The sequence below is a fragment of the Polistes dominula genome, unplaced genomic scaffold (genome assembly GCF_049000335.1).
Source record: "Polistes dominula isolate Pdom_NZ unplaced genomic scaffold, Pdom_raw_medaka contig_26, whole genome shotgun sequence".
Taxonomy (NCBI): domain Eukaryota; kingdom Metazoa; phylum Arthropoda; class Insecta; order Hymenoptera; family Vespidae; genus Polistes; species Polistes dominula.
Window position 1 is genome coordinate 2956609 of NW_028300939.1, and position 25495 is coordinate 2982103.

Consider the following 25495-nt stretch of genomic DNA (forward strand, 5'->3'; position numbering starts at 1 on the left):
CTTCATTTTAAAAGACAAAAAAAAAGAAAATTTCACTATCAAATATAACGTGGTATAAATTTAAAAAATAAATATATACTAAAATGCTCCGACCACACGTTAATATAGCTTTGTTATAAAATATTGAATTAATATAATTCCAAACTATTTAGTAAATTATAACAACACATTAAATAATAATACACAAAAAAATAGAAAAAAGTAAGGTTATGTCGTTTTATGGAGAGTAGAGTTAAGGAGTATCATCTCATATGGGAGAAAATTTGTAAAAGTGTCCAGCTGTATGCTATAAATAACAGTTCAAAAACCTTCCAGAATGGCGCTGATGTAGACAAAGAGTATGAGTATGAATGTAGCAATTGTCAACGAATTGAAGTATGCCGCGTTAAAAAATGTAATATTATTGACGACTAAAGTAGTATGGAGGGTAGAGGTAAGGAGTATCATCTCATATGGGAGAAAATTTGAAAAAGTGTCCAGCTGTATGCTATAAATAACAGTTCAAAAACCTTCCAGAATGGCGCTGGTGTAGACAAAGGGTATGGTATGAATGTAGCAATTGTAAACGAATTGAAGTATGCCGAGTTAAAAAATGTAATATTATTGGCGACTAAAGTAGTTAATTATTGAAAATTTCAACTACTTGCGTAGTACAAAATAATGTAGTAAATATAACCTTAAAGAATTATTATGAGAAAACGTGTAGCTAGAATGATTTTATTTCGTGAACTGTGAATAGTACGTTTATTGATTTTTTATCATTGAATTTTATGAAAAAGTATGTGAATAACAAAACAGTTATAGATAAAATTTGTGTTGTGACAAGTTTTGCTTTCCTTGTTTATTTCTCAATCCTACTCTAATAATATTTGGCGCTTCCTTTAAAATTTACCCTGATGCTAATGTGGCGCCACCCTAATTTAATGCATTTCAACGGACACTTTTTCATATATACAGATGATTCTCCTTACGTCTATCCTCCATAAATTAGTAATCAAAAATGTAAAATAATCAGAACAAAAACTAACCTATATATCCTCAGTTCAAAATAATTACACAAAACAAATTTCATGAATATCGGTTCAGTAATTTCATAGTTCATTGGAAACCAATAAAGTGCTACTGAATTTTTATATATGAAGATATACAAGGAGAGCCATTTTAATCCGCAAACAAATGAAAGAAGTAAAATATCGTTGAAATATTTGTTTGTCCTGTATCTGAATTCTTTTATTTCTATTTCTTTTTATAACCATACAAATTTAAAAACCGTATAAATCGGGAAAGATAGGTGTAATCAAGCATATTTTTTTTAACGATGATCCCGTATAAAATCGTTTTCTAAGAATGAAATGATAGGAAGAAGGTTCGATAATTTTACGTATGGGTAGTGGTAATGGTAGTCAGGTGGTTCAAACTGTCGGACATTGGTGGCAGCTGATAAGCGCAATTTCGTACGACGCGTTAACGCATTCCGTGCACGAGGCTACGTGGTTTTCGGCAGAAGAGATTGTATAAACGAGAAGAAAAGAGAAAGAGAAAGAGAGAGAGAGAGAGAGAGAGGGATTTAAATGGAAGGTGAATCGGATGCATTCCGTTCGACAATCGTGGACACGCGCACCATTGTCGCGAACGTTTTCGAAAGGGCTACCATCCACCCATTGTATTTCGACGACAATGGTCTGATGAGCTGGTATTGTTGAACTTGTCAAACTATGTTTGCACACTGATCCTGCAAATGAAGGAGAAGGAGAAGTTGAAGAAATAGAAAGAGAAAATAAGGAAGTGAATGCATTTCTGCCACGTTTGTTTTTTTTTTTTTTTTCTAAAGAAGGGGTTCAAAAAAATAAGGGTTAGACGACGAATCCATCAAATCTTGCAAATCGATTGGTACGTCAGTCGAGTGGTTTCGAGAACTTGACTAAACGTTTGTAGTCGGATGTAGTTTAACCACAGGAACTTCCTGTGTTCCAGGATATACTGGATGTTCGGAAAATCCTTCGTTACGAAGACTACGATTGAATATAGTTTCAAACTATAAATTAAATTGATCCTACGGAACATTTGTGACAATTTATTGAGAGTTTAACTATTACCTAATGTTCTTAATGAAATTTTATTGAAGTGAAAAATTCTTTAGAGAAAAAAAAATGACATGTGTGCAGTTAACACGTGTTAGTAGTGAAACCTTGAAAAAAAAAACAAAGTTTCGAGAGAATTAGATGAATGTTAAACATTAGGTGTAGGATAATTGTAGATAATCAGATAAATGCTGAACATCAGGTTTAGGATAATTGTAGGGTTTATTTGTTATAATACTATTACCATATATAAGAAAGGACACCACTATGTTCTCGGAGTGGACTAGCTGATAAAAACTACACTCTTCAAAATTCAAGCAATAAAAATTGATGAATGCGATAGTCAAAGATGGACACAAAAATCGTTAAATGTTTATCCGTTTACTTGTCCGTATACAGGCTCCGTTGCCTATCCATATATAGGCTCCGTTGCCGATCGGTATACAGGCTCCGTTGCCTATCCGTATAGGCACCGTGCGAAATCATGGTAGGGGAAGCCGAAATGGACACTAGCGCACGCAGTGGATAACTTTGGCAGTAAAAGACGGTGTTTTTTATTTTCATGTTCACAAAACATACGTGTTACAATTAATTTCATGATATTTTTATAAAAATGTATAATAGAGTTTTCCTTTTTAGAAAATAAAATATAAAGAAAAGAACTGAATACTAGATTTTCGTCTACATCTGCGACACTTAAAACTCTCCTACATATATATTTATTTATTTTATAACAATGTCACATCGTACTTTATCTGCTTGCCAATATTATTTAAAGTTTGATCTACTGTGGCTATAATTTAACTTCTTATTTACTACAGTAAACGCTACAGCTTTCATACTGTTTTTAAATTATTAATTATACTTACATTTTAGCGGTAATTTTTGCATCATAATTGCACAAGATTCAAATTTTATTGTCACGTAGTTTGACATGCAAAAAATAAAATGTTTTTAATAACAAAAATGAATTGTTATCGCAAAGCCCTATACGTTTAGATATTAAAAACCTCAGCAGTAGCGTCTTTTAGTTCCATAGATACCAACGCGCTACCATGGCGCTGTAATCACGCACGGTACCTATACAGGCTCCGTTGCTTCGCCATCTACCGGTTCGTTGCCTGAACCAGCGTTTCATTTTTTTTCAAATCACTCCCTATTCTAAAGAAGTTCTCACTTCAAAAAATGAAACATGGTGCGGAGTAACGTTGTGGCGAGCGGTGGTAAAACGGAAGTAAGAAGAAAAAAGAGACAAACATATAGGATTGAGTTTGCGAGAGGATGAGCCTCTTTCACGAGGCTCGTTCACGAGGCTTGTTCATGTTATTTTGTGCAATTTGTTTTGAAATAAAATCTTTTTTTGTATTTCGTTTCCACCCAGCGTAGAATTTACAACAAAAAAAAAAGACAAAAAAAATGAAATCCAAATAAGTCGTCTATTTACACTTGGTTTGATATCAAAGAGAGGGTGAGGTAAATAAGGATGCGTATGCTAGCAGGCGAACTGTTCTTTTGGAAAACAGGATGAATCCTAGATTTTACACATTCCGTATTTTCCAAGCGATTACCCTATACGGATGCGGTGCATTCGTTTTCCACGCGTAATTATCTACCGGCTTTGGCACAAAGCCACGATAAGGTGTAGGTATATATCCATGGAATTGTAATTTTAAAATAGAAACAAACATTTATTGTGAAAATACAAAAATCATTTTATTATCGATTTAATTAATTTGATTATCTCGAATTGATTTATTATATATGGTATATCTTAATATATCAAAATTTAGTGTTACATTTATTGGTTTCCAATAAATTTCAAAAATACGAAACCGATCTTCATGAAATTTCTTTTATTTTGTTTGATTTTTTTTAACTTAGGATATAGAATAGTTTTTATCGCAAATATTTTTTATTTTTTATTACTAATTTAAAGGTTTATTATATTTAGAGGTTACATAGATCTTTAGGTAGTGTAAATTTTCAATAGATCGCGTTGTATTACAATTCAATTATTTTAATTTACATACGAAATATGGAGAGCAGAGGTAAAGAAAATCATCTGTATATATGAAAAAGTGTCTATCAAAATGCATTCAATTAGGGTGGCACCACATTAGCATCAGGGTAAATTTTAAAGGAAACGCCAAATATTATTAAAGTAAGATTGAGAAATAAACAAGGAAAGCAAAACTTGTCACAACACAAATTTTACCCATAACTGTTTTGTTATTCACATACTTTTTCATAAAATTCAATGATAAAAAATCAATAAACGTACTATTCACAGTTCACGAAATAAAGACACTCTAGCTACACGTTTTCTCATAATAATTTTTTAAGGTTATATTTACTACATTATTTTGTACTACGCAAGTAGTTGAAATTTTCAATAATTAACTACTTTAGTCGCCAATAATATTAAATTTTTTAACTCGGCATACTTCAATTCGTTTACAATTGCTACCATTCATACCCATACTCTTTGTCTACATCAGCGCCATTCTGGAAGGTTTTTGAACTGTTATTTATAGCATACAGCTGGACACTTTTACAAATTTTCTCCCATATGAGATGATACTCCTTACCTCTACCCTCCATACTACTTTAGTCGTCAATAATATTAAATTTTTTAACTCGGCATACTTCAATTCGTTTACAATTGCTACATTCATACCCATACCCTTTGTCTACACCAGCGCCATTCTGGTAGGTTTTTGAACTGTTATTTATAGCATACAGCTGGACACTTTTTCAAATTTTCTCTCATATGAGATGATTCTCCTTACCTCTACCCTCCATATACTAATTTAAAGATTTATTATTTAGAGATTATCTAATTCTTTAGATACTGTAAGTTTTCAATAGTTGGCGCTGTATTATAATTCAATATGTCGATAAATTCACGTCGTACATTTTGTTCAGATCTTCATATAAAAACTAACCTTAAAAATTATTAAATGAATATTCATTTGATTGATTTAAATAGTTTAGAATTATAGATGGTGCTGTATACGTTTCAATTATTTCCATATATTTAGAATTACGTGTAACAAAACTAACCTTGCTTTTTATATTTTTTCCGATTATTATTATTTTATGTATACGGTATTATTTAATGTGTTTTTATAATTTATTAAATAATTTAAAATTATATTAAATCAACATTTTCTAACAAAGTTACAGCAACGTATAGCTCAGAACACCCTATATATATCTAATCATGAATTTCTATACCACATAACACCATAGTAAACTTTCATAATCATACTACGTTCATATTTCTTCTCATTTTCCATTCTAATTATGGAACTGGTAATTCTGATAATAACGATTCAAACTTGGATATCAAGATATAAGCAAAATTGCATTTCTATTCTTGATATTCACCGATTTATTGGAACAAGTTATACACCGAGATAATTATGAAAACATATGACGTATCTAGAAATTAGATTATCTATCAAAATATAATAACATTTTCTTTCCATTTTTCTCTCTGTTAGATTTTTCATAACTAAAATTAGATAGAATAAAATTATGTTAAACAGAATGTGTAACAAGTTAAGATTCATCAAGATAATATCTATTTATTTCTAAAGATAATACAAAAAGAGATATATATCATAACGTGTGTTTAAATACACTAAGTTACGCGTTTTATTATCCATGTATCTGTATGTATGTATGTATGTATGTATATATACAGTATCCAGATAATGCATATGTAAAAAAAAAAAAAATAGAGAAAATACGTAGAAATAACGTGTATATTCCGTTAATTCCTCGTTGAAAAACCACGAGGTTGAACAAACGTCGTTGGAAATGTTTATCTCCGTACACAATCCATTACACCGATGCACGTAGGTGTTTGGTTATTTTTCTTTTTCATCCTCCTCCTCCTCCTCCTCCTCCTCTAACCCCCCTCCCCCTCCCCCACCACCACTATCCCACCCACTCCTCCCCTCTCCTCTCACCATGTAGAAAAACAAACCTTTACTCTCCACCTTTCCCATACATTCTGTCCTCTTTGCACGTTTAATGTACACGGACACACGATAAATATTCGAACACACACACACACATGCAGCTTCAGATCCCTGGTAGGCTCCAATTAAATTTCATGACTTCGTTGACCCGACCAAACAATAGCTTGGGGGTTGGGAGGTGGAGATGAGGGTGGATGCTTTCTGTAAATTCTCCCTAACCCTTCAACCTCTTTATCTTTGTCGCTTACATTTTTTTTTATATATATATATATATATAGACAAAATTTAACGGAAACGTTTTAATAATCGTGGTTTTGTTCACGACGAATGAGATAATCGATGAAACGATAGTTATCGCTATTGTGTTGTTTAATGGTCTATGATATATGTGTATGTGTATGTGTATGTGTGTGTGTGTGTGTGTGTGGGAGGGGTGGTTGTAATATTAATGGACTGTAAATATATAGTTTTTATCTACAGCTATCTGTAAAAGCTTTTTTGTTTGATCAAAATGTACGATTATTTGATAATAAATTAAATATCAGGTTTGGTGAAAGATAGGAGAGAGAAAAAAAGGATTAACTAATATGGAAATACAGTACTTATACGGTTAAAAAGAAAAATATTTATAAAAGCAAGTTATGAGCCCACCCTGTATATTAAATCCTTCAACGTTCAAATCATAGTAACATCATCTTGTTAAAGAAGATTGAAGAATATTGGTATATTTACGATACCAAGGAACGCGTATAAAAGCTGAAGGAAGTTCTTATATAAGAAGAAAAAAAAACAGAAGAAAAAGTCTTCTTTTTCTCTCTCTCTCTCTCTCTCTCTTTTATACTGTAACATTACTATGGATAAGACGTTATACGTATTACGATATATCTACATTTACTTTAACGTTATATCTACTTAATTATGTTCTTCCAATATCGTCTTATCCGTTCAAGTGGAATGAATTTGAAATGTATATCCTATTCGCGTTCTTATTTCCAATATTTTGGAATTTTTTATATTCATAGAAGAACATATGATTTGAAAATCTTATTATAATAATAAAAATTCAGTGTCTTATATTATTGGTTTCCAATGAACTTTGAAATTATTTAAGTGATCTTAATGAAAATTTGTATTATTTTGTGTAGGTATTTGTAACTTTGGATATAGGTTAATTTTTGTTCTGATTATTTTGCATTTTTTATTGCTAATTTAAAGATTTATTATATATTTAGAGGTTATCTAAGTTTTTAGGTACTTTAAGTTTGCAATAGATAGCTCTATATTACAATTCAATTATTTGGATAAATTCACGTCGTATGGTTTATACAGATTTACATATGAAATAACTAACCTTGCTTTTTATATATATATATTTGTGTTCGTGTATTATTATTTTATGTATTCCATTGTAATTGTGGTATTATTTGGTGTGTTATAATAATTTACTTAATAGTTTAGAATTGATTTATTATTTAAAGATTATCTATATAGGTTTCTAAGTTCTGTAAATACATATTAGATGGCGCCGTATAAAATTCAATTATTTGGATAAATTCACGTCATACGTTTCCTTCAAATTTCTATATAAAAATTAACCTTACTTTTTATATTTGTTCGTGTATTATTATTTTATGTATTCCATTGTAATTGTGGTATTATTTGGTGTGTTATAATAATTTACTTAATAGTTTAGAATTGATTTATTATTTAAAGTTTATCTATATAGGTTTCTAAGTTCTGTAAATACATATTAGATGGCGCCGTATAAAATTCAATTATTTTGATTTATTCAGAATTACATGTGGCATAACTAATCTTACTTTTCATATTTTTTTGAATAATATTATTTTATGTATTCCATTCTAATTGTAGTATTATTTTGTGTGTTGTTATTTATATATTATATATATTAAGAATTTAAAAATTATTAATGAATATTGATTTGACTGCATTAAATAGTTTAGAATTATAGATGGCACTGTATTACAATTCAATTATTTCGATATATTTAAAATTACATGTGACATACCTAACCTTACTTTTTATATTTTTTCCTATAATATTATTTTATTCATTTCATTATAATTCTGATATTATTTTGTATATTTTAATAATTTACTAAATAATTTAGAATTATATTAAATCAACATTTGATTACAAACCCACAACAACGAATGAATGGTCGGAGCATCTTAGAACTATATAAAAAAAATAATTATTTAAAAATTATTTTAAGAATTTCAAATTTCAATAGAAAATAGTTATTATTAGTTAACATCGTGTTAAATTATATGTACTAAACGTTAAATTATCCTTTAAAGAAAATCTCTTTTGTAAACGATAAGAGGGCTTTGTAACTGGGTTGTTTTTCGAAATTCCTCTATCAAGGTTTGTGTTATTACACGCGGTTTCCATAACGGTTAAGGTCGATAATGGTGATTCCTTCGAATAGCAGGAAAGTTACGGTAAACGCGATGAGAGAAAGCAACGAGTCGAAAGAGAATAAGAGATAGACCGAGGTTACAGAGATGAGAGAGAATGAGAGAGAAAATCTTCTATGTTTAGGAAGGTTAGAGGAAAGATAGCTGAGGGCAAAGAGCTTGGGGTGTATTAAAGGGCTACTATGACCCTATATGTGGCTGGCTCATGCATACCAATAAGTTCAACGCGTATATACTTCACTTTCTCACTCTCTATCCTTTTATACACAGTCTATATTCCACATTAGACGTTTTCCCTACACCTGAATTATTAAACATGTCATTTACCAATAAACGTATTGAAACTGTTTGTTAACTTGAACATTTATATTATTGGGTTGGCAACTAAGTGATTGCGGATTTTAAATATAAGTTAGTCAATTAGGTACTGTCCATTTTTGTTGATGACATCTTGTCATCGATCAGGCAGTGTCATAATTCCACGTTCATCAAAATTCTTATCTTTGCTATCAAAAAAATGAATTAGGTGTAATTTGACATCTTTAGCATTATTCAAAATTTGACCATTTAAGGAGTGCTGCATGGAACGAAATAAATGGTAGTCTGAAGGCGCAAGGTTAGGGTTATATGGTGGATGTGACAACACATCCCAACCCATATCCAATAATTTTTGACGAGTGACCAAAGATGTGTGGGACTTTGCATTATCATGGTGGAAAACAACACCCTTACGATTTGCCAATTCTGGTCGCTTTGCTTGAATTACATCGCTCTGTTTGGCGAGTTGTTCAACGTACAGGCTCGAATTGATCGTCTGGTTTTTTGGTAAAAGTTCAAAGTGCAGAATTCCTTTATAATCCCACCAGACTAACAGCATAATCTTTTTTTTTGGTGAATCTCAGCTTTTGATGTCGTCTGGGCTGGTTCATCTTGCATCACCCACGATCTCATCCGATTGACGTTGTTATAAACTATCCACTTTTCGTCGCCAGTAATTAGTCTTTTCAAAAAAGGATCAATTTTGTTGCGTTTCAGAAGCGAATCACAGACGCCAAATGAATTTCCTTCAGCTGGTGAGGGATCCATAGATCGAGTTTCTTGACATAACCAAGCTTTTTTAAACTTTTTTCAATGCATGTATGCGATACATTAAGCTTCTCTGCAATATCACGTCTTATGCTATGACGATCTAAATCGATAATGGCCTTGATATGGGTCTCATCGACTTCAACTGGACGGCCAGATCGTTGAGTGTTTTTCAATGAGAAATTACCAGAACGAAAACTGGCAAACCAATTCTGACACTGCCTTTCCTTCAAGGCTTCATTGCCATATACTGCACATAACTTTTTGTGTGTTTGCATTGCATTCTTGTCTTTTCGGAAATAATACAACAAAATATGTCTGAAGTACACGTCTTGTTCTTCCATTTCTAGATTGAGATAAGAAAATATAGGTTAGGTACTGTAAACAATTTAACGAAACAAAAGAAAGTTTAAACTCCATCTGTCGACAAAATCTGTAATGACTTAGTTACTAACTCAATATATTATTTACTACCATATCAAACATAGATTGAATTTTTGTCATAATATTTTAAGGATTACGATGAGAGAGAGAGAGAGAGAGAGAGAGTGTATCATGTATATAATAGCTACAGCTTGAATGTTAAATTCCTACTCTCGGAAGTTTGAATTTCATATAGAAATGTTCACATAGTATCATAAATGCGCGTACGTAGGATACATAGAAATACAGAATTCAAGCGCATGTCCGTATGATACACAATGCGGATTCGTTCGTAAACTATGTGGGGCTTAGCGTGTTGCAGCTTCCACGTTGATTATGAGCGAATGGATATCGGTTTACTGAAATCCTTTGCAACGAGGGTTCTCATGCCTAACGATATTGTCAATCGGTCGACATATTTCGCGAGATTAAACAGATGAGAATACTCTGGATGATATTTAACAGACATTTTTTTTCTATAAATGTCGAATATTACGAATATATTAATATGTACACACGTCTGTATATTGAATTTCATTTAACTCTCTATGAGCCAGCAGTATTAATTTTCAAATAACATGATCATTATTCGGCATTTTAATAAATAATGTTAATACATTGCTGCACACTTTTAATTTGACGATCGTGCTCAGAAATATGACTTAGTTGCCAACCCAATACAAAGATCGGACGGCTATAGCCGTCATTTGGGGCAACGTGTTAATTTTTGAAGTTTCATTTGTAAGCAAAATTTTTTGTTTTTTTAGGATTAACTAAAATTGCTCATACACCTATTGTCAAATCTTTTTTTCATGTTTTTCTGTCATAGTATATGTAGAAAATATAGAATACCCTACGACAATGATAGTTGAAACCTTTTGTATTAAGCGAGAATTTCATTTCCCCGAAAATGAGAGAAAGACATAAAAATGGAGACCTGGTATATCGAAGTGAACGGATGAGATGAGAAGAGTAAGAGAGGAAACAGGGGTGGTGAGTTGGGGGGAGGAGGCTGGAGAGGGGTGGGGAGGGAGTTGGTGTTGAGTTTCGTACGAAATGGCCATTCAATTTGTCCGCACGGTGAACGTGGAATCGAATTAAGCCGAACGAATTCGATCAACGGCTGCCAATTCGAAATCTCCGCGAAAATTTCGAACTGGTCGCGACGCCACTTGCTTTCTCTCTCTCTCTCTCTTTCTCTTTCTCTTCTCGTCCTCTTTTTTCTCATCCATTGCTGTCAAAGTAAGAGAGAGGAGGATAGAAGAAGGGAGTTTTAATGGTTGGTTATATCTCATGCTAACTTTCAAAGCACATGAATTTGAAGATTAGAAAAATTAATTAACTTTACGTGTCATCATTTATCGTTTTCTTTTTGAATCTTTTACAATTGCGTTTGTAACATTGTAATGTATTGGAAGTACAAATTAATTAGGTCTGTTTTCAAAAGTGACTCAAAAAGTAACAGCCGATTGCCATGGTTTTAGATAGATTGAACATCTGCCGATAACATCCAGTTTGCATTATTTTGAGTTTCATACAAAACGTATTTTGTTACGCTGTTGGCAATTTCAGACTATATGATAACAAACAGCATTAGTGGGAAGTTTTCATTTTTCGTTTTAATTGGAAAAATAGTGCAGCTGAAGCTCATCGTAGGCTTGCAGAAGTTTACGGTGACAATGGTTTAATTGACAAGTCATGTAGAGAATGGTTTGGACACTTCAAAAGTGTTGATTTCAGGGTTGAAGATAGATCTCGTTCGGGACAGTCAAAAAAATTCGTAGACAATGAAATACAGGCAGTACTCAATGAAGATCTGAGTCAAATGCAAGACGAGTTTGCACTTACGTTGGGGTTGAAAGCAAAAAGCAGGGTCTGTACGTTTAAAATCTATGGGCATTACGAGAAAACGGTCGGAATATAAGAACAGACATGACAAAGTTATTCTTTTGCATGATAACACTCGGCCTCATGTCGCAAAAGTTGTCAAAAAATTATTGAGAAACAATCAAATGGGATATCATACCACACCCGCCGTATTCTCGGGACATTGCTCCTTCTGTCTACCAACTGTTTCGACGATTGTTAAGCGATTTGGCAGGTTATCACTTCACTTCTTTCGAAGAAATCGAAAATTGGCTTCAAAATTGGATCGTTTTAAAAGACGAGAAGTTTTTCCGAGATAAGATTCGAAAATTTCGTAAGAGGTGGATAAAAGTTGTAAGCATTGATGGAAAATATTTTGATTAATTTGTTAATTCATTATCTTTTCAAATAAATCCACTTTTTGAGCTAAAAAAAACAGACCGAATTAATTTGTACACCTAATACTTTTAGAGATTAGCGATTTAGGAACAAACAAAATCTACATTTTTATATATTGGGTTATTTGGAAAGTAATTTCGTTTTTCTTTTGTGAAAATGAAGACAATTTTTGCTTCGAGATTAAACCTAGACCTTTCAAGTTAGCATAAACAGTTGAATTTAATAAATTTAACCTCTCAACGAATCCTACGTGTTGTTATTAGTCGGTTTGCATCAACTAATGCCTTTATTGTGTCAGGAAAATACGAAATTACTTTCAGATCAACCCAATATATAGATAATTAAACTCAATTTCAACACAATGTAACACAAAATCAAATATTAGAAATATTCAATTAATTGAAATTAAAAATTGAACACAAATATGAAAAAATTAGACTGCGAGCCATTGTCGTATAGATAAAGGTTAGGTTATGTTCAAATTTCCCGCGCTTTCACCGAAATCTATGGCCAACAGATGACTCTACACTTACCCCTGTCTCTCTCTTAAATTAATTATTATATCAATGAATTAATGTAATAAAAACATACCTGTATGTGAATGCAACGTTGTATCAAAATTACAAAACAATCGATAAAGTACTTCTGAAGATTTGAGGTTAGGAACAAACAAAATCTACATTTCATAGGAATGAATTTATAATTAAATTTCAATTGGATATACTTTGATTTTAAAATTTGTATAGATAAAGGTTAAGTTATGTTCAAATATCCCGCGCTTTCATCGAAATCTATGGCCAACAGATGACTCTACACTTACCCCTGTCTCTCTCTTAAATTAATTATTATATAAATGAATTAATGTAATAAAAACATACCTGTATGTGAATGCAACGTTGTATCAAAATTACAAAACAATCGATAAAGTACTTCTGAAGATTTGAGGTTAGGAACAAACAAAATCTACATTTCATAGGAATGAATTTATAATTAAATTTCAATCGGATATACTTTGATTTTAAAATTTGTATACACGTAATAATAATATTTTATCTTTGTTAAAATTAAAGATAATTGAGAATCACTGTTACCTGTAAACTGGTTTACAAACCAACGCAAAAGACCCTGATTAACGAGAATCGTTCCAAAGCTTGGGATTAGAACGCTGATATTGAACGTTTGTAAATAATCCTTGTGTTGCTCACTGCCGCCGATAGCTCGACGAAAACACAACGGATTAAAACGAGAATCGCATTAATCATATTCGCCGAATATACGCACGTAGCTTTGCGATTGTCCGTCCAACCCATTTTCTGTTTTTTTTTTTTTTTTTATATTAGATATAGAGGATTAAACGAAATCGTTACTGGAAATTCTTGTATTTATTAATCAACAAAATATATGAATTAAAGGATAATACTATTGTTTACATTCATGATTTTCAAAAACAAACGAATGTAGAATTTCATTAAATTGAAAAATCGGGTCTATATTTCTTCCCAGGTGATTCTGGTACCACACAGTCACACGGATCCAGGATGGTTGAAGACATTCGAGCAATACTTCCACAGCTCTACGAGAAGTATTTTAAACAACATGGTCTCCAAGCTACAACAATGGCCCAACATGACGTTTATCTGGAGCGAAGTGTCCTTTTTATCACTCTGGTGGGACAGGTAAGACAACTTTACAAATTCTAATGACGAATAAAATACCCTTTTATAAATCGATTGATGATGGGAGGTATTAAACTTCAACTTGAAATACGTCGATACAATGAAAAGAGAAAAAAAAAGAGAAAAGCTTAGTAGAAAACAGATCTTCTAGGGCAAGCTCTCTCTCCAAAGCTTTCAAACTCTCTTAACACACTTCGAAGGTATCCTTGAAAATGGCCCAGACATCCTGACGCTAAAAGCTCTTGCTTTCAGCTACCTCTATGTATGTACATATACACATACACACATATATATGTAGTATAAAGAGATAAAGTGAGAGTGTTAGAGAGAGAGACTTCCCCAAGAAATCATCCTGTATGCGTAAACATGATTACGCTGTTAGAGAGCTTCTCCGATAATCCGACGTCGTCTCGGTTAAATGCTCAAGGCTCTGAACTAGCACTGATAAGGCGACCGCCATGCCGCTAACCGGATTCCTGAATCTCAACTAGCATCATCATCAGTACACCTACGTAACACCATAACCTAACACTACTCAGTTGGTCTAACAGTATCATATGGTAGTAAATACAAAATGTGATAATTCATGACGAAGATAGGATTAAAGAATATTTTATTTAGTAGAACATTAAAAGTGCATTTTTCGTATCAAAAATTTATTTTACATGGAAACCTTAGACTAGAGCACATAAACTCGTTAGCTACTGATAATTACAAGCAACACACCCTTAGAAGGCTCCTAGAAGGAAAAATCCACCTAGGAGACATAGTAAAAAATTAAATCTAAGCACGCTCCAGTACTACGTGCCATTATAGTGGCTTTCGCGGATGTCATCTTCCAGTACGACGCAGAACTATAATAGTTTTCGCGAATATCATCTTTGTTCCAGTACGACGAGCCACTATAGTGATTTTTGCGGATGCCATCTTTCTTCAAATACGACGTGCCATAATGGTGGCTTTCGTGAATGTCATCTTTCAGTACGACACATCACTATAGTGGCTTTCGCGAATACTATCTTCTAATACAACACGCCACTATAGTGACTTTTGCGGATACCATCTTTCTTCAAAAACGACGTGCCATAATGGTGGCTTTCGTGAATGTCATCTTTCAGTACGACACATCACTATAGTGGCTTTCGCGAATATTATCTTCTAATACAACACGCCACTATAGTGACTTTTGCGGATGCCATCGCTTTTTCAATACTATGCGTCACTATAATGGTTTTCGTAAATGTCATCTTCCAATACGACACACCACTATAGTGACTTTCGTGGATGCTATCTTTCTTGCAATACGACGCGTCACTATAGTGGCTTTCGTGAATGTCATCTTCCAGTACGATGCATCACTATAGTGGCTTTCGCGAATATTATCTTCCAGTACAACCTGCCATTATAGTTGCTTTCACGGATGCCATCGCTTTTTTAATACGACGCGTCACTATAATGACTTTCGCGAATATCATCTTCCAGTACAACCTGCCATTATAGTTGCTTTCACGGATGCCATGGCTTTTTCAATACGACGCGTCACTATAGTGGCTTTCGTGAATGTCATCTTCCAGTACGATGCACTACTATAGTGGCTTTCGCAGATAACATCTTTTAATATAGTGCAAGGGGTCAAAGGTATACAAAATCTGTTGGTACTCTAGTGTAATGTCTCCTTATTACTTAGCACCAGACCCACCAGACCCACTAACAATGGTTATAATGTAAGAATAAAGAAAAAAAGGGAAAAAATTACGAGATAAAAAGAAAGAAATAATAGTAGAAGCATAAAAGTGAGAAACGATCGGAAAGTGGTGGAAAACGTTCGCTCTTTCTCCCCTTTTCCTGTGTGAATTGCCTCTTACCCGAGAGTACAGCTGATGTCGTCTTTCTCGCTGGGGCGAATAGGGAAGGGAAAATATCCTGCAACACGAAAGAGATCCCTCGGGTTAGTTGTAACCGTCTGACCTTAGCTCGTGTTGAAGACCATCGAGGATGAACGTGTAAAACAGAAGAGGGGAAGAGAGTGAGAGAAGGGAATTTTACGTGAAATAGCTTACAATATTTTATAACATACTGTATATAAGCTTTTTCTTTTGATATTATACAGAGTGTTCTAAAAAAAACCATTCAATATTTACATGGTATACTAGGATTTTTCGGACACGGGGGTTACTGTGGCTTTTTTATAAAATATTGATTTAATATAATTCTAAATTATTTAATAAATAACAAAAACGCACTAAATAATACCGCAATTATAATGGAATACATAAAATAATAATACATGAAAAAATATAAAAAAACGAGGCTAGTTATGTCTCATGTAGTTCTGAATATATCAAAATAATTGAATTTTATACAGCGCCATCTTTAATTCTAAACTATTCAATGCAGTCAAATCAATATTCACTAATAATTTCTGGGATTTCAAATTAGGCGTAAAATAACACATACAATTTTTAATATATATAATATATATAATGTATAAATAACAATACATAAAATAATATCACAATTACAATGGAATACATAAAATAATAATACATGAAAAAATATAAAAAGTAAGGTTAGCTATGTCTCATGTAATTCTGAATATGTCGAAATAATTGAATTTTATACAGCACTATCTATTAAAAATTTACAGTACATATAGAAACCTAGATAACCTATAAATAATAAATGAATACTAAACTATATAGTAAATTATAACAACACAACACACACACAAAACCACAATTAAAATGGCATACATAAAATAATAATACACAAAAAAATATAAAAAGTAAGGTTATGTCATATGTAAATCTGAAAAAAAACGTATTACGTGAATATATCCAAATTGAATTGTAATACAGCGCCAACTATTAAAAATTTACGGTACCTAAAGACCTAAATAACCTTTAAATATTACAAATCTTTAAATTAATAATAAAAAATACAAAATAATCGCAATAAAAACTATCCTACATCTTAAATTAACAAAAATCGTACTAAATAAAAGAAATTTCATTAAAATCGTTTCAGTAATTTCAAATTTCATTAAAAACCAACAACGTAAAACTGAATTCTTATATATAAAGATAGGACGCATTGTAATCACAAAAGGTTGCTCAGTTTTTCTCTAAAGTATTTTATAATAATTTAATAGAAAATTTAATAAAATATTGATTGGTTTTTTTCTGACACTCTGTATACAATCAGTTATTCTACAGATTAACTAAAGTAATACGTTGAAGTACTGAAAATTGTTTCATTTGACTTTTTACTGTATTTATTGATTAGTTTTCGTTATTATATTACAAATATGTCTATTATTTATATTTTTTTCTCTTTTTATTTGAATTACAGTGCTCACCCTACGAAGAAGGCGGTCATAAAGAGATTGGTCAAAGATGGACGACTAGAAATGACCACAGGAGGCTGGGTGATGACGGATGAGGCAACATCTCACATCTTTGCTATGTTGGATCAATTGATCGAAGGTAAGTCTTAAATAAATTTTCAAAAATTTATTATGTAACAATAATGTTCTTATTTTTTCTAATTAACACATTGACTGTGTGTGTGTGTGTGTGCCATGTGAGCCATACATGGCTGACGGCAAATATTCTGAACAGGCCCAATCAGACGTATTTAACTGACGCTTTTTTTTTAGTGCTTACAAGGAATATTAGTTAATATTTCGAAAGATATTTCATAAAATATGAGACTACTGAATTGTTATAAAAGTTTTCTACAAAAAAAAATATGAATTGTTATTAAAAATGATTTACAATGAAATTCTTTGAAACAGTCTAAACAAAGTTGAGGTTGTTCAGAGCAATCCGAGCAAAACGTTGTTGTCATTTTTATATTTATTCGTGCTTTTGATCGATCCTATGAAGTCTTATATTCGAATAACATCATTTGCAAGCTCTTCTAATTTTTTGTCCAAAAGCATTTTTTTTTTTTTAGATGCCAATATTATGACTACAATGATCTGAAAATTGATTTATATTATCTGTCAGAGTTCTAATCATTTCAGAGCTAATATTTCTCTACAATTTCTGATAATTATGTTTTTTTCTTTTGTTGCAATCTTGTAAATGATTGAAAGCATTTACAACTGTAATGCTCAGAAGAAGCTGGAAAATATTTGATAAAGAAAAAATATTCTCATTTTCGAATCACACACGTTTTCTTAGATACTTCGTTCTTGAAATAAGATTGTCAACTAAATGCATGTAGTCAAACATTTCGTTTTAAACGTGCTTATCTTTTGTTATAAGAAGATATGAAACAAAAAAGCTTCAATAATTATCCAAAAAGGATTATCCTCTCTATAAGATAAGAATTTCCTTCTAAATGTAATGTCTTACTACAATAAGTAACCACTGACACAGTATTGTTATACACCGCCATTATTGTGTAGCGCAGTATAGCAGCGCGCGTGGGCCTGACGAGTTTCTTGAGAACTAGCATAACGGTCAACATGTTAACCGTTTGAGTCCCAGTGTTTTATTGAAAAAACACATGTCGAATTTTTCGTAAACAACGCGACCGCGTTTTCTCTAAATATGTATTTATAAATAATAAATATCCAATAATTAAAGATAATTCAATTGTACGATAAATCGGTGTATAATTGTGTAAGTTTGTATTGAGAAGAATATCCAGTCAAAATTCGAGTTATCCATTTTCCACCAAGGGTTAGGAGGGGGGAATTAAAGTCTAAAATATTGAAGTGTAATCTGAAAATGAAAGAAGACAGAGAATTTCTCTCTTTCCCCCCCCCCCCATCACATAGTTATGAATCGACTTTTGTAGGGGTAGAGTGGGTGGTGGGTGGGTGAAAAAGCAAAGAGCAGAAAAATGAAAGAAGAATAGGAAGAGAAAAAAAAATAAATAAGAAACGACCTCTTTCGAGAACACAAAAGAATAAAAAGAATCGTGGTGAGGAGAAGGAGGAGGAGGAGGAGGAGGAGGGGGAGGAGGAGGAAAGCATTTTTCCCTCTGTAGAAGTAACAAGAAATTCTCGGAAATATTACTTTCAGATTGTGAAATGCGTATGACGATATTTACGCTTGGTTTATAATATTTTGTCGACTACTACCTTTCATGGTTTAACATTGAAAATGCAATATCCTTTTATATCACCGACAAATAAAACAAAATATCATTGTTTTATCAGAATACATCTTGGCGAAGATTAAAAAGTAGAGACAACAAGAAAAAAATGTAGAAAAGTAAATAAAAAAAAAAAACAAGGTATTTCCATCCTTAATTGAAGTTCTTTTCCAATAATAATAATAATGAAAACGTGTAGAGATAATAAAAAAAGAAATTTAATTAACAATTATCGAATAAAGAATTGGAATAAGGATTGGAAAAGAAAGAAAGGAAGAAAAGAAAAGAAATAAATCTTGATAATCCATAATAAAAAAGAAAAAGAAGAAGAAGAAGAAAGGAAGGAAGAAGAAAAAGAAGAAGAAGAAGAAGAAAAATTGATAGGTCGTTTGATACTCCAAGGGAAGAAGGTATTTTTTCAAGGGCGATAAAAATCCTTCGTCCTCGGAAACGCTATGTCGTTAAGTCGATCCCAGTTTCCTTTTCTCTCAGCCATTGTTCTCGGAGATGCCGCAATCGTCGTAGTGCTTCAAGGATGAGAAAATGAGAGAGAGAGAGAGAGAGAGAGAGAGAGAGAAAGAGAGTAAAAAAAAAAAAAAAGATGAAGAGTGGTATGTGTCCTCCTTATTACGCTTTTTCGACGCCCTTTTCGCGATGAAAGCGAGAAAAATCTTGTTCTTTCTTCAGTCTCCTTTTCTTTTCTTTCTCTACTACCACTCGAAACTTCCTTACGAACATTGGAGGATCCTTATTGCTTCCGTACTTTCCCCTGTCGTAAAGGAGAATGCTTAGCACGAGTAACTAACACAAGAAAAAAAAACAAAATATAAGAAAATACAAACGAACAATGTGTTCCTTTACGAGTTTTATGCCATAAAATGAAAAAAAAACGAAATGAAACTTAACATCTTATGCAGTACATGCCACTATAGTGGCTTCCGTGGATGTCATCTTCCAGTACAACCTGCCATTATAGTTGCTTTCACGGATGCCATCGCTTTTTCAATACGACGCGTCACTATAATGGTTTTCGTAAATGTCATCTTCTAATACATCGTGCCACTATAGTAGGTTTCGTGGATGCTACCTTTCTTACAATACGACGCGTCACTATAGTGGCTTTCGTGAATGTCATCTTCCAGTACGACGAGCCACTATAATGACTTTCGCGGATATCATCTTCCAGTACAACCTGCCATTATAGTTGCTTTCACGGATGCCATCACTTTTTCAATACGACGCGTCACTATAATGGTTTTCGTAAATGTCATCTTCTAATACAACGTGCCACTATAGTGAATTTCGCTGATTCCATCTATCTTCTAATACGATGCGCCACTATAGTGGGTTTCGTGGATGCTACCTTTCTTGCAATACGACGCGTCACTATAGTGGCTTTCGTGAATGTCATCTTCCAGTACGACGCGCCACTATAATGACTTTCGCGGATATCATCTTCCAGTACAACCTGCCATTATAGTTGCTTTCACGGATGCCATCGCTTTTTCAATACGACGTGTCACTATAATGGTTTTCGTAAATGTCATCTTCTAATACAACGTGCCACTATAGTGAATTTCGCTGATTCCATCTATCTTCTAATACATTGCGCCACTATAGTGGGTTTCGTGGATGTCATCTTCCAGTACGACGCGCCACTATAATGACTTTCGCGGATATCATCTTCCACTACAACCTGCCATTATAGTTGCTTTCACAGATGCCATCGCTTTTTCAATACGACGCGTCACTATAATGGTTTTCGTGAATGTCATCTTCCAGTACGACGCACCACTATAATGACTTTCGCGGATATCATCTTCCAGTACAACCAGCCATCATAGTTGCTTTCACGGATGCCATCGCTTTTTCAATACGACGCGTCACTATAATGGTTTTCGTAAATGTCATCTTCCAATACAACGCGCCACTATAGTGAATTTCGCGGATGTCATCTTTTTTCCAGTACGACGCGCCACTATATATGCGCGAAAGCAACTATAATGGTACGTTGTACTGGAAGATGACATCCGTGAAAGCCACTATAGTGACGCGTCGTATGGTAAGAAAGATGGCATCCGCAAAATTCACTATAATGGCGCGTCGTATTAGAAAAAAGATTGCATCCACGAAATGCACTATAATGGCGTGTCGTATTGGAAGATGGCACTCTCGTAAGCCACTATAGTGGCGAGAAGTGCAAAAATGGTTAACTTAGGTAAGAAACTTAAATTTTTGTTGTTCTCATTTCCTTTTTCGTTTTATTTCTTTCTACGTTCTTCTTCTCAACAATTTTCTACGATCGTCTCTGTTCGATATCTAATCAGCCGAGAAATAATAAACGATTCGTTTTACTTCTAGTAAAAGGGAAGAGGAAAAAAGATCTCTTTCTCTATGCAGTGGACCGAAAAACGACGTTCACTCTTCCTTCTTTTTCTTCTTATCGTCTCCTCTCCTTGAAAGTTCATTAAATGGAACGAGAAACGTAATGAGAAAAATTGTAACTTGCTGCTGGCTGTTGTTCCCAGTAAGCAACAAAGAGATTATTGTGAGTTCTTTCATTTTTTTTTTCCTTTTGATATTTTGTTTGGTCCAATATTAGCTAATAATTTATGACCAATTGTATTATTTATATTTTGTTTTTCCTCAATTGAACGACGAAGTATAATAAAAGAACAAATGAAAAGAACAAATCGATTATGTTTCACCAAGTCTGATCGGAATAACGTTCTGAACAATCTTTCAATCTCTCTTAGAATAAAATTACATATTCGAATTTTAATCAAGTTTAATAATTTCTGTAAAAATAGTCACATCCTTCTTCATTCTATTTTTAGCTTTCTTTAACAAGAAGAATCTTTTAATTTGACTTTCAGTGCTTCACTCGTTTGTATTAAAAAGACCGAAGGTCACGTTAAAAAAGAAAAAAGAGAAACAGTTCTATTTCATTTATGTTTCATTGGTTTTTAACAAAGAACATTGTATTTAAAAAATGCAAAACGGCAGAAAAACTTAGACCCCGTTGGCACTTGTTCTTGCTAAAGTATTCCCTGGTTTTGATAGAAAGAAATAAAGAAAAAGAAAAGAGATGATGATGATGGTGGTGGGATGGTTTGATCCATGCAGTAGTCCAAAGCTTAATTAAATTTGGTCAAAGTAGCCGCCACTCTATTTGGAGTCAGCTTTCTTCTATCTACTAAGAAGAAAGGAAAGAAAGGAAAAAAGAACAAAAACAAAACGAAGAGAACAAAAAGTTTCGAGTATTCTGAACTTTCTTTTCTTCTTATTCATTTCAAAGAACCTAACCTAACCTTCGTTTCCTTTCTTTCTTTTCTTTAATTGACCTTAATGTTATAAATAAGTTTTTAGCTTTCCCTATTAATTAAAAACAATTTTTGAAATTGATTAATATCGGCTACTGCTTTAATAATTTATTTCAATGTAATGAAACATTTTAATATTAGTTTCCAAGTATTGAGTTGGCAACTAAATCATTGCGGCTTTTGTCGACAGATGGAAACTTTCTTTTGTTTCGTTAAATTATTCATAGTACCTAACCTATATTTTTTCTTATTGTTTGGTCGTCTACCTTTCATTCACTCGAAAAAATTATATCGATTAGTTCCTTAGTTTTGTTTTTATTCCAATATAAAAATGGAAGAACAAGACGTACACTTCAGACATATTTTGTTGTATTATTTCCGAAAAAGTAAGAACGCAACGCAAGCACACAAAAAGTTATGTGCAGTATATGGAAATGAAGACTTGAAGAAAAGGCAATGTCAGAATTGGTTTGCCAGTTTTCGTTCTGGTAATTTCTCATTGAAAAACACTCAACGATCTGGCCGTCCAGTTAAAGTCGATGAGACCCATATCAAGGCCATTATCAATTCAAATCGTCATAGCATAAGACGTGATATTGCAGAGAAGCTTAATGTATCGCATACATACATTGAAAAAAGTTTAAAAAAGCTTGGTTATGTCAAGAAACTCGATCTATGGATCCCTCACCAGATGAAGGAAATTCATTTGCGTCTGCGATTCGCTTCTGAAACGCAACAAAATTGATCCTTTTTTGAAAAGACTAATTACTGGCGACGAAAAGTGGATAGTTTATAACAACGTCAATCGGATGAGATCGTGGGTGATGCAAGATGAACCAGCCCAGACGACATCAAAAGCTGAGATTCACCAAAAAAAAGATTATGCTGTTAGTCTGGTGAGATTATAAAGGAATTCTGCATATTGAACTTTTACCAAAAAACCAGATGATCAATTCGAGCCTGTACGTTGAACAACTCGCCAAACTGAGCGATGCAATTCAAGCAAAGCGACCAGAATTGGCAAATCGTAAGGGTGTTGTTTTCCATCATGATAATGCAAAGTCCCACACATCTTTGGTTACTCGTCAAAAATTATTGGATATGGGTTGGGATGTGTTGTCACATCCACCATATAACCCTAACCTTGCGCCTTCAGACTACCATTTATTTCGTTCTATGCAGCACTCCTTAAATGGTCAAATTTTGAATAACGCTAACGATGTCAAATTACACCTAAATCAGTTTTTTGATAGCAAAGATAAGAATTTTGATGAACGTGGCATTATGACACTGCCTGACCGATGGCAAGAGGTCATCAACAAATATGAACAGTACCTAATTGAATAAACTTATATTTTGAATTCTAATTCTTATTGAAAATCCGCAATCACTTAGTTGCCAACCCAATGGAATGATGACGTACAAGAAGATAAAACACAATTATTGTCTCTCGTGTGTAGCAGGATTTGCCTGTTAGCCTATTTCCCGGTTCTTGTGATCCTCCATCCGTGTGTTCATCGTTTTCAGGTTCTCTCGTAAAACGGCACACGTTTTTTTCCAACCACGTAATCACCCCTCTTTTCCTTCGTTACTGACGTTGACTCGATTACGCAACGATTTTTCGCAACCCCTACACGTTTCCACCAACCCTCGTCTTTCTATTTTCACACCCTCTTTCATACGAGACACACGCTTTATTCTTTTCTATCTCTTTCTCCCTTTTCTTCTTGTTTCAGCAACCGAAATAATGAAGATCGTTATTTCGCTTATTTGTTGTACTCACCGATGCGAAAACTAAAACGGAACATATCACTGTGTGTGTGTTATCGTTTAACTACGATTTTATTCAACAGTTCTTTTCTCTTCTTAATATAAACAAATAATCTAGTTCAAAATATTCTAATACTAAGAAAATAATTCAATATATAATATTAGAAACTTTGTATCGTAGGAAAGTTGGATAGATTAAAAAATCAGAACATATTTGTTTTGATACTCTTTTCTTCCAAAATGACGAAAAATAATTAAAATTATTTATATAAATAAATAAATATTAATGAAATAAGTAAATAAAAATTAGGACTTTTTCATTATTATATTCTTTAGTTGCACAAACAAAATTTTCAGAATTTTGTGTGTATCCGTAATATATTGTCAGCTTTAATATGTTATGAGAAAGAGATGAACAGAAGACAGACAGATAGATAGATAGATAGATAAATAGATAGATAAATATATAGAGAGAGATAGATATAATATGATACGATACAGGACGGAAATTGGCACATTTGAATTTGCGAAAATAGGCAGAGGAAATTTTGCATAACGTTGGCACCATGTCTGACGCCAAGAACCGTCGTTTGCCATTTCGATGCAAATGACACGGATAGAAGAGGTCCTTTCCACCAGAACTCGATCCTACTAACCCCCCTATACACACACAAACGTGTACACGTATATACATTTATACACGAAACACAAGGACTTTGTAGAACTTCTAATCCTCTCGCTAATGCGAATCAGGTATTATGGCAATGAGAATGGTTTTAAAAGAGATAGAAAAAAAAAAGAGAGAGAGATAATATTTTACGATCCAGCTTAGGGGTTGTCGTGTTCTTGTTACTATGTCTGACCATAAACGGTTTGTACTACTGTAAAGAAACTACTGTAAAGAAACAATGAATTTTGAAAAAGAAATTCATCCACGAATATTGTTTTTGTATGACATTCATAGAAATTAATAAAATTAATTATTTCTTCTTAACCTCTTAGGCACAGCTGAATGTTGCACGGGGTTGTTTCTTTGTATGGGAAGGTTTAACGAAGATTACATGTCAATGATAAAACTACGAACAATGGCTGTTCGCTACGCGAGTACACTTTAATCAAGTTTTTCATGATTAAATTATAATTTTTCTTAAAGAAATGATACACATATACTTTACTCAGACAATTTTCTTTAATAATTAATAATAAAACTAGGTATAATATATTTTAAAAGATGTTATCCGCGAAAGCCATCGCTTTTTCAATACGATGCGTCACTATAATGGTTTTCGTAAATGTCATCTTCCAGTACGATGCGCCACTATAGTTGCTTTC

The 25495-nt window shown here is 32.9% G+C and overlaps 1 protein-coding gene across 5 annotated transcripts in view; it reads left to right on the forward strand.

The window, feature by feature from the left end:
* Positions 1 to 25495, forward strand: part of alpha-Man-IIb (alpha-Mannosidase class II b) — a 217915-nt gene that overhangs the window by 178608 nt on the left and 13812 nt on the right. For all 5 annotated transcript variants that reach the window (XM_089171581.1, XM_089171582.1, XM_089171584.1 and 2 more), the window contains 2 exons: positions 13789 to 13961; positions 17313 to 17446. In XM_089171581.1, coding sequence (XP_089027707.1) covers positions 13789 to 13961; positions 17313 to 17446 — 307 coding nt within the window. The remainder of the gene's footprint in view (positions 1 to 13788; positions 13962 to 17312; positions 17447 to 25495) is intronic.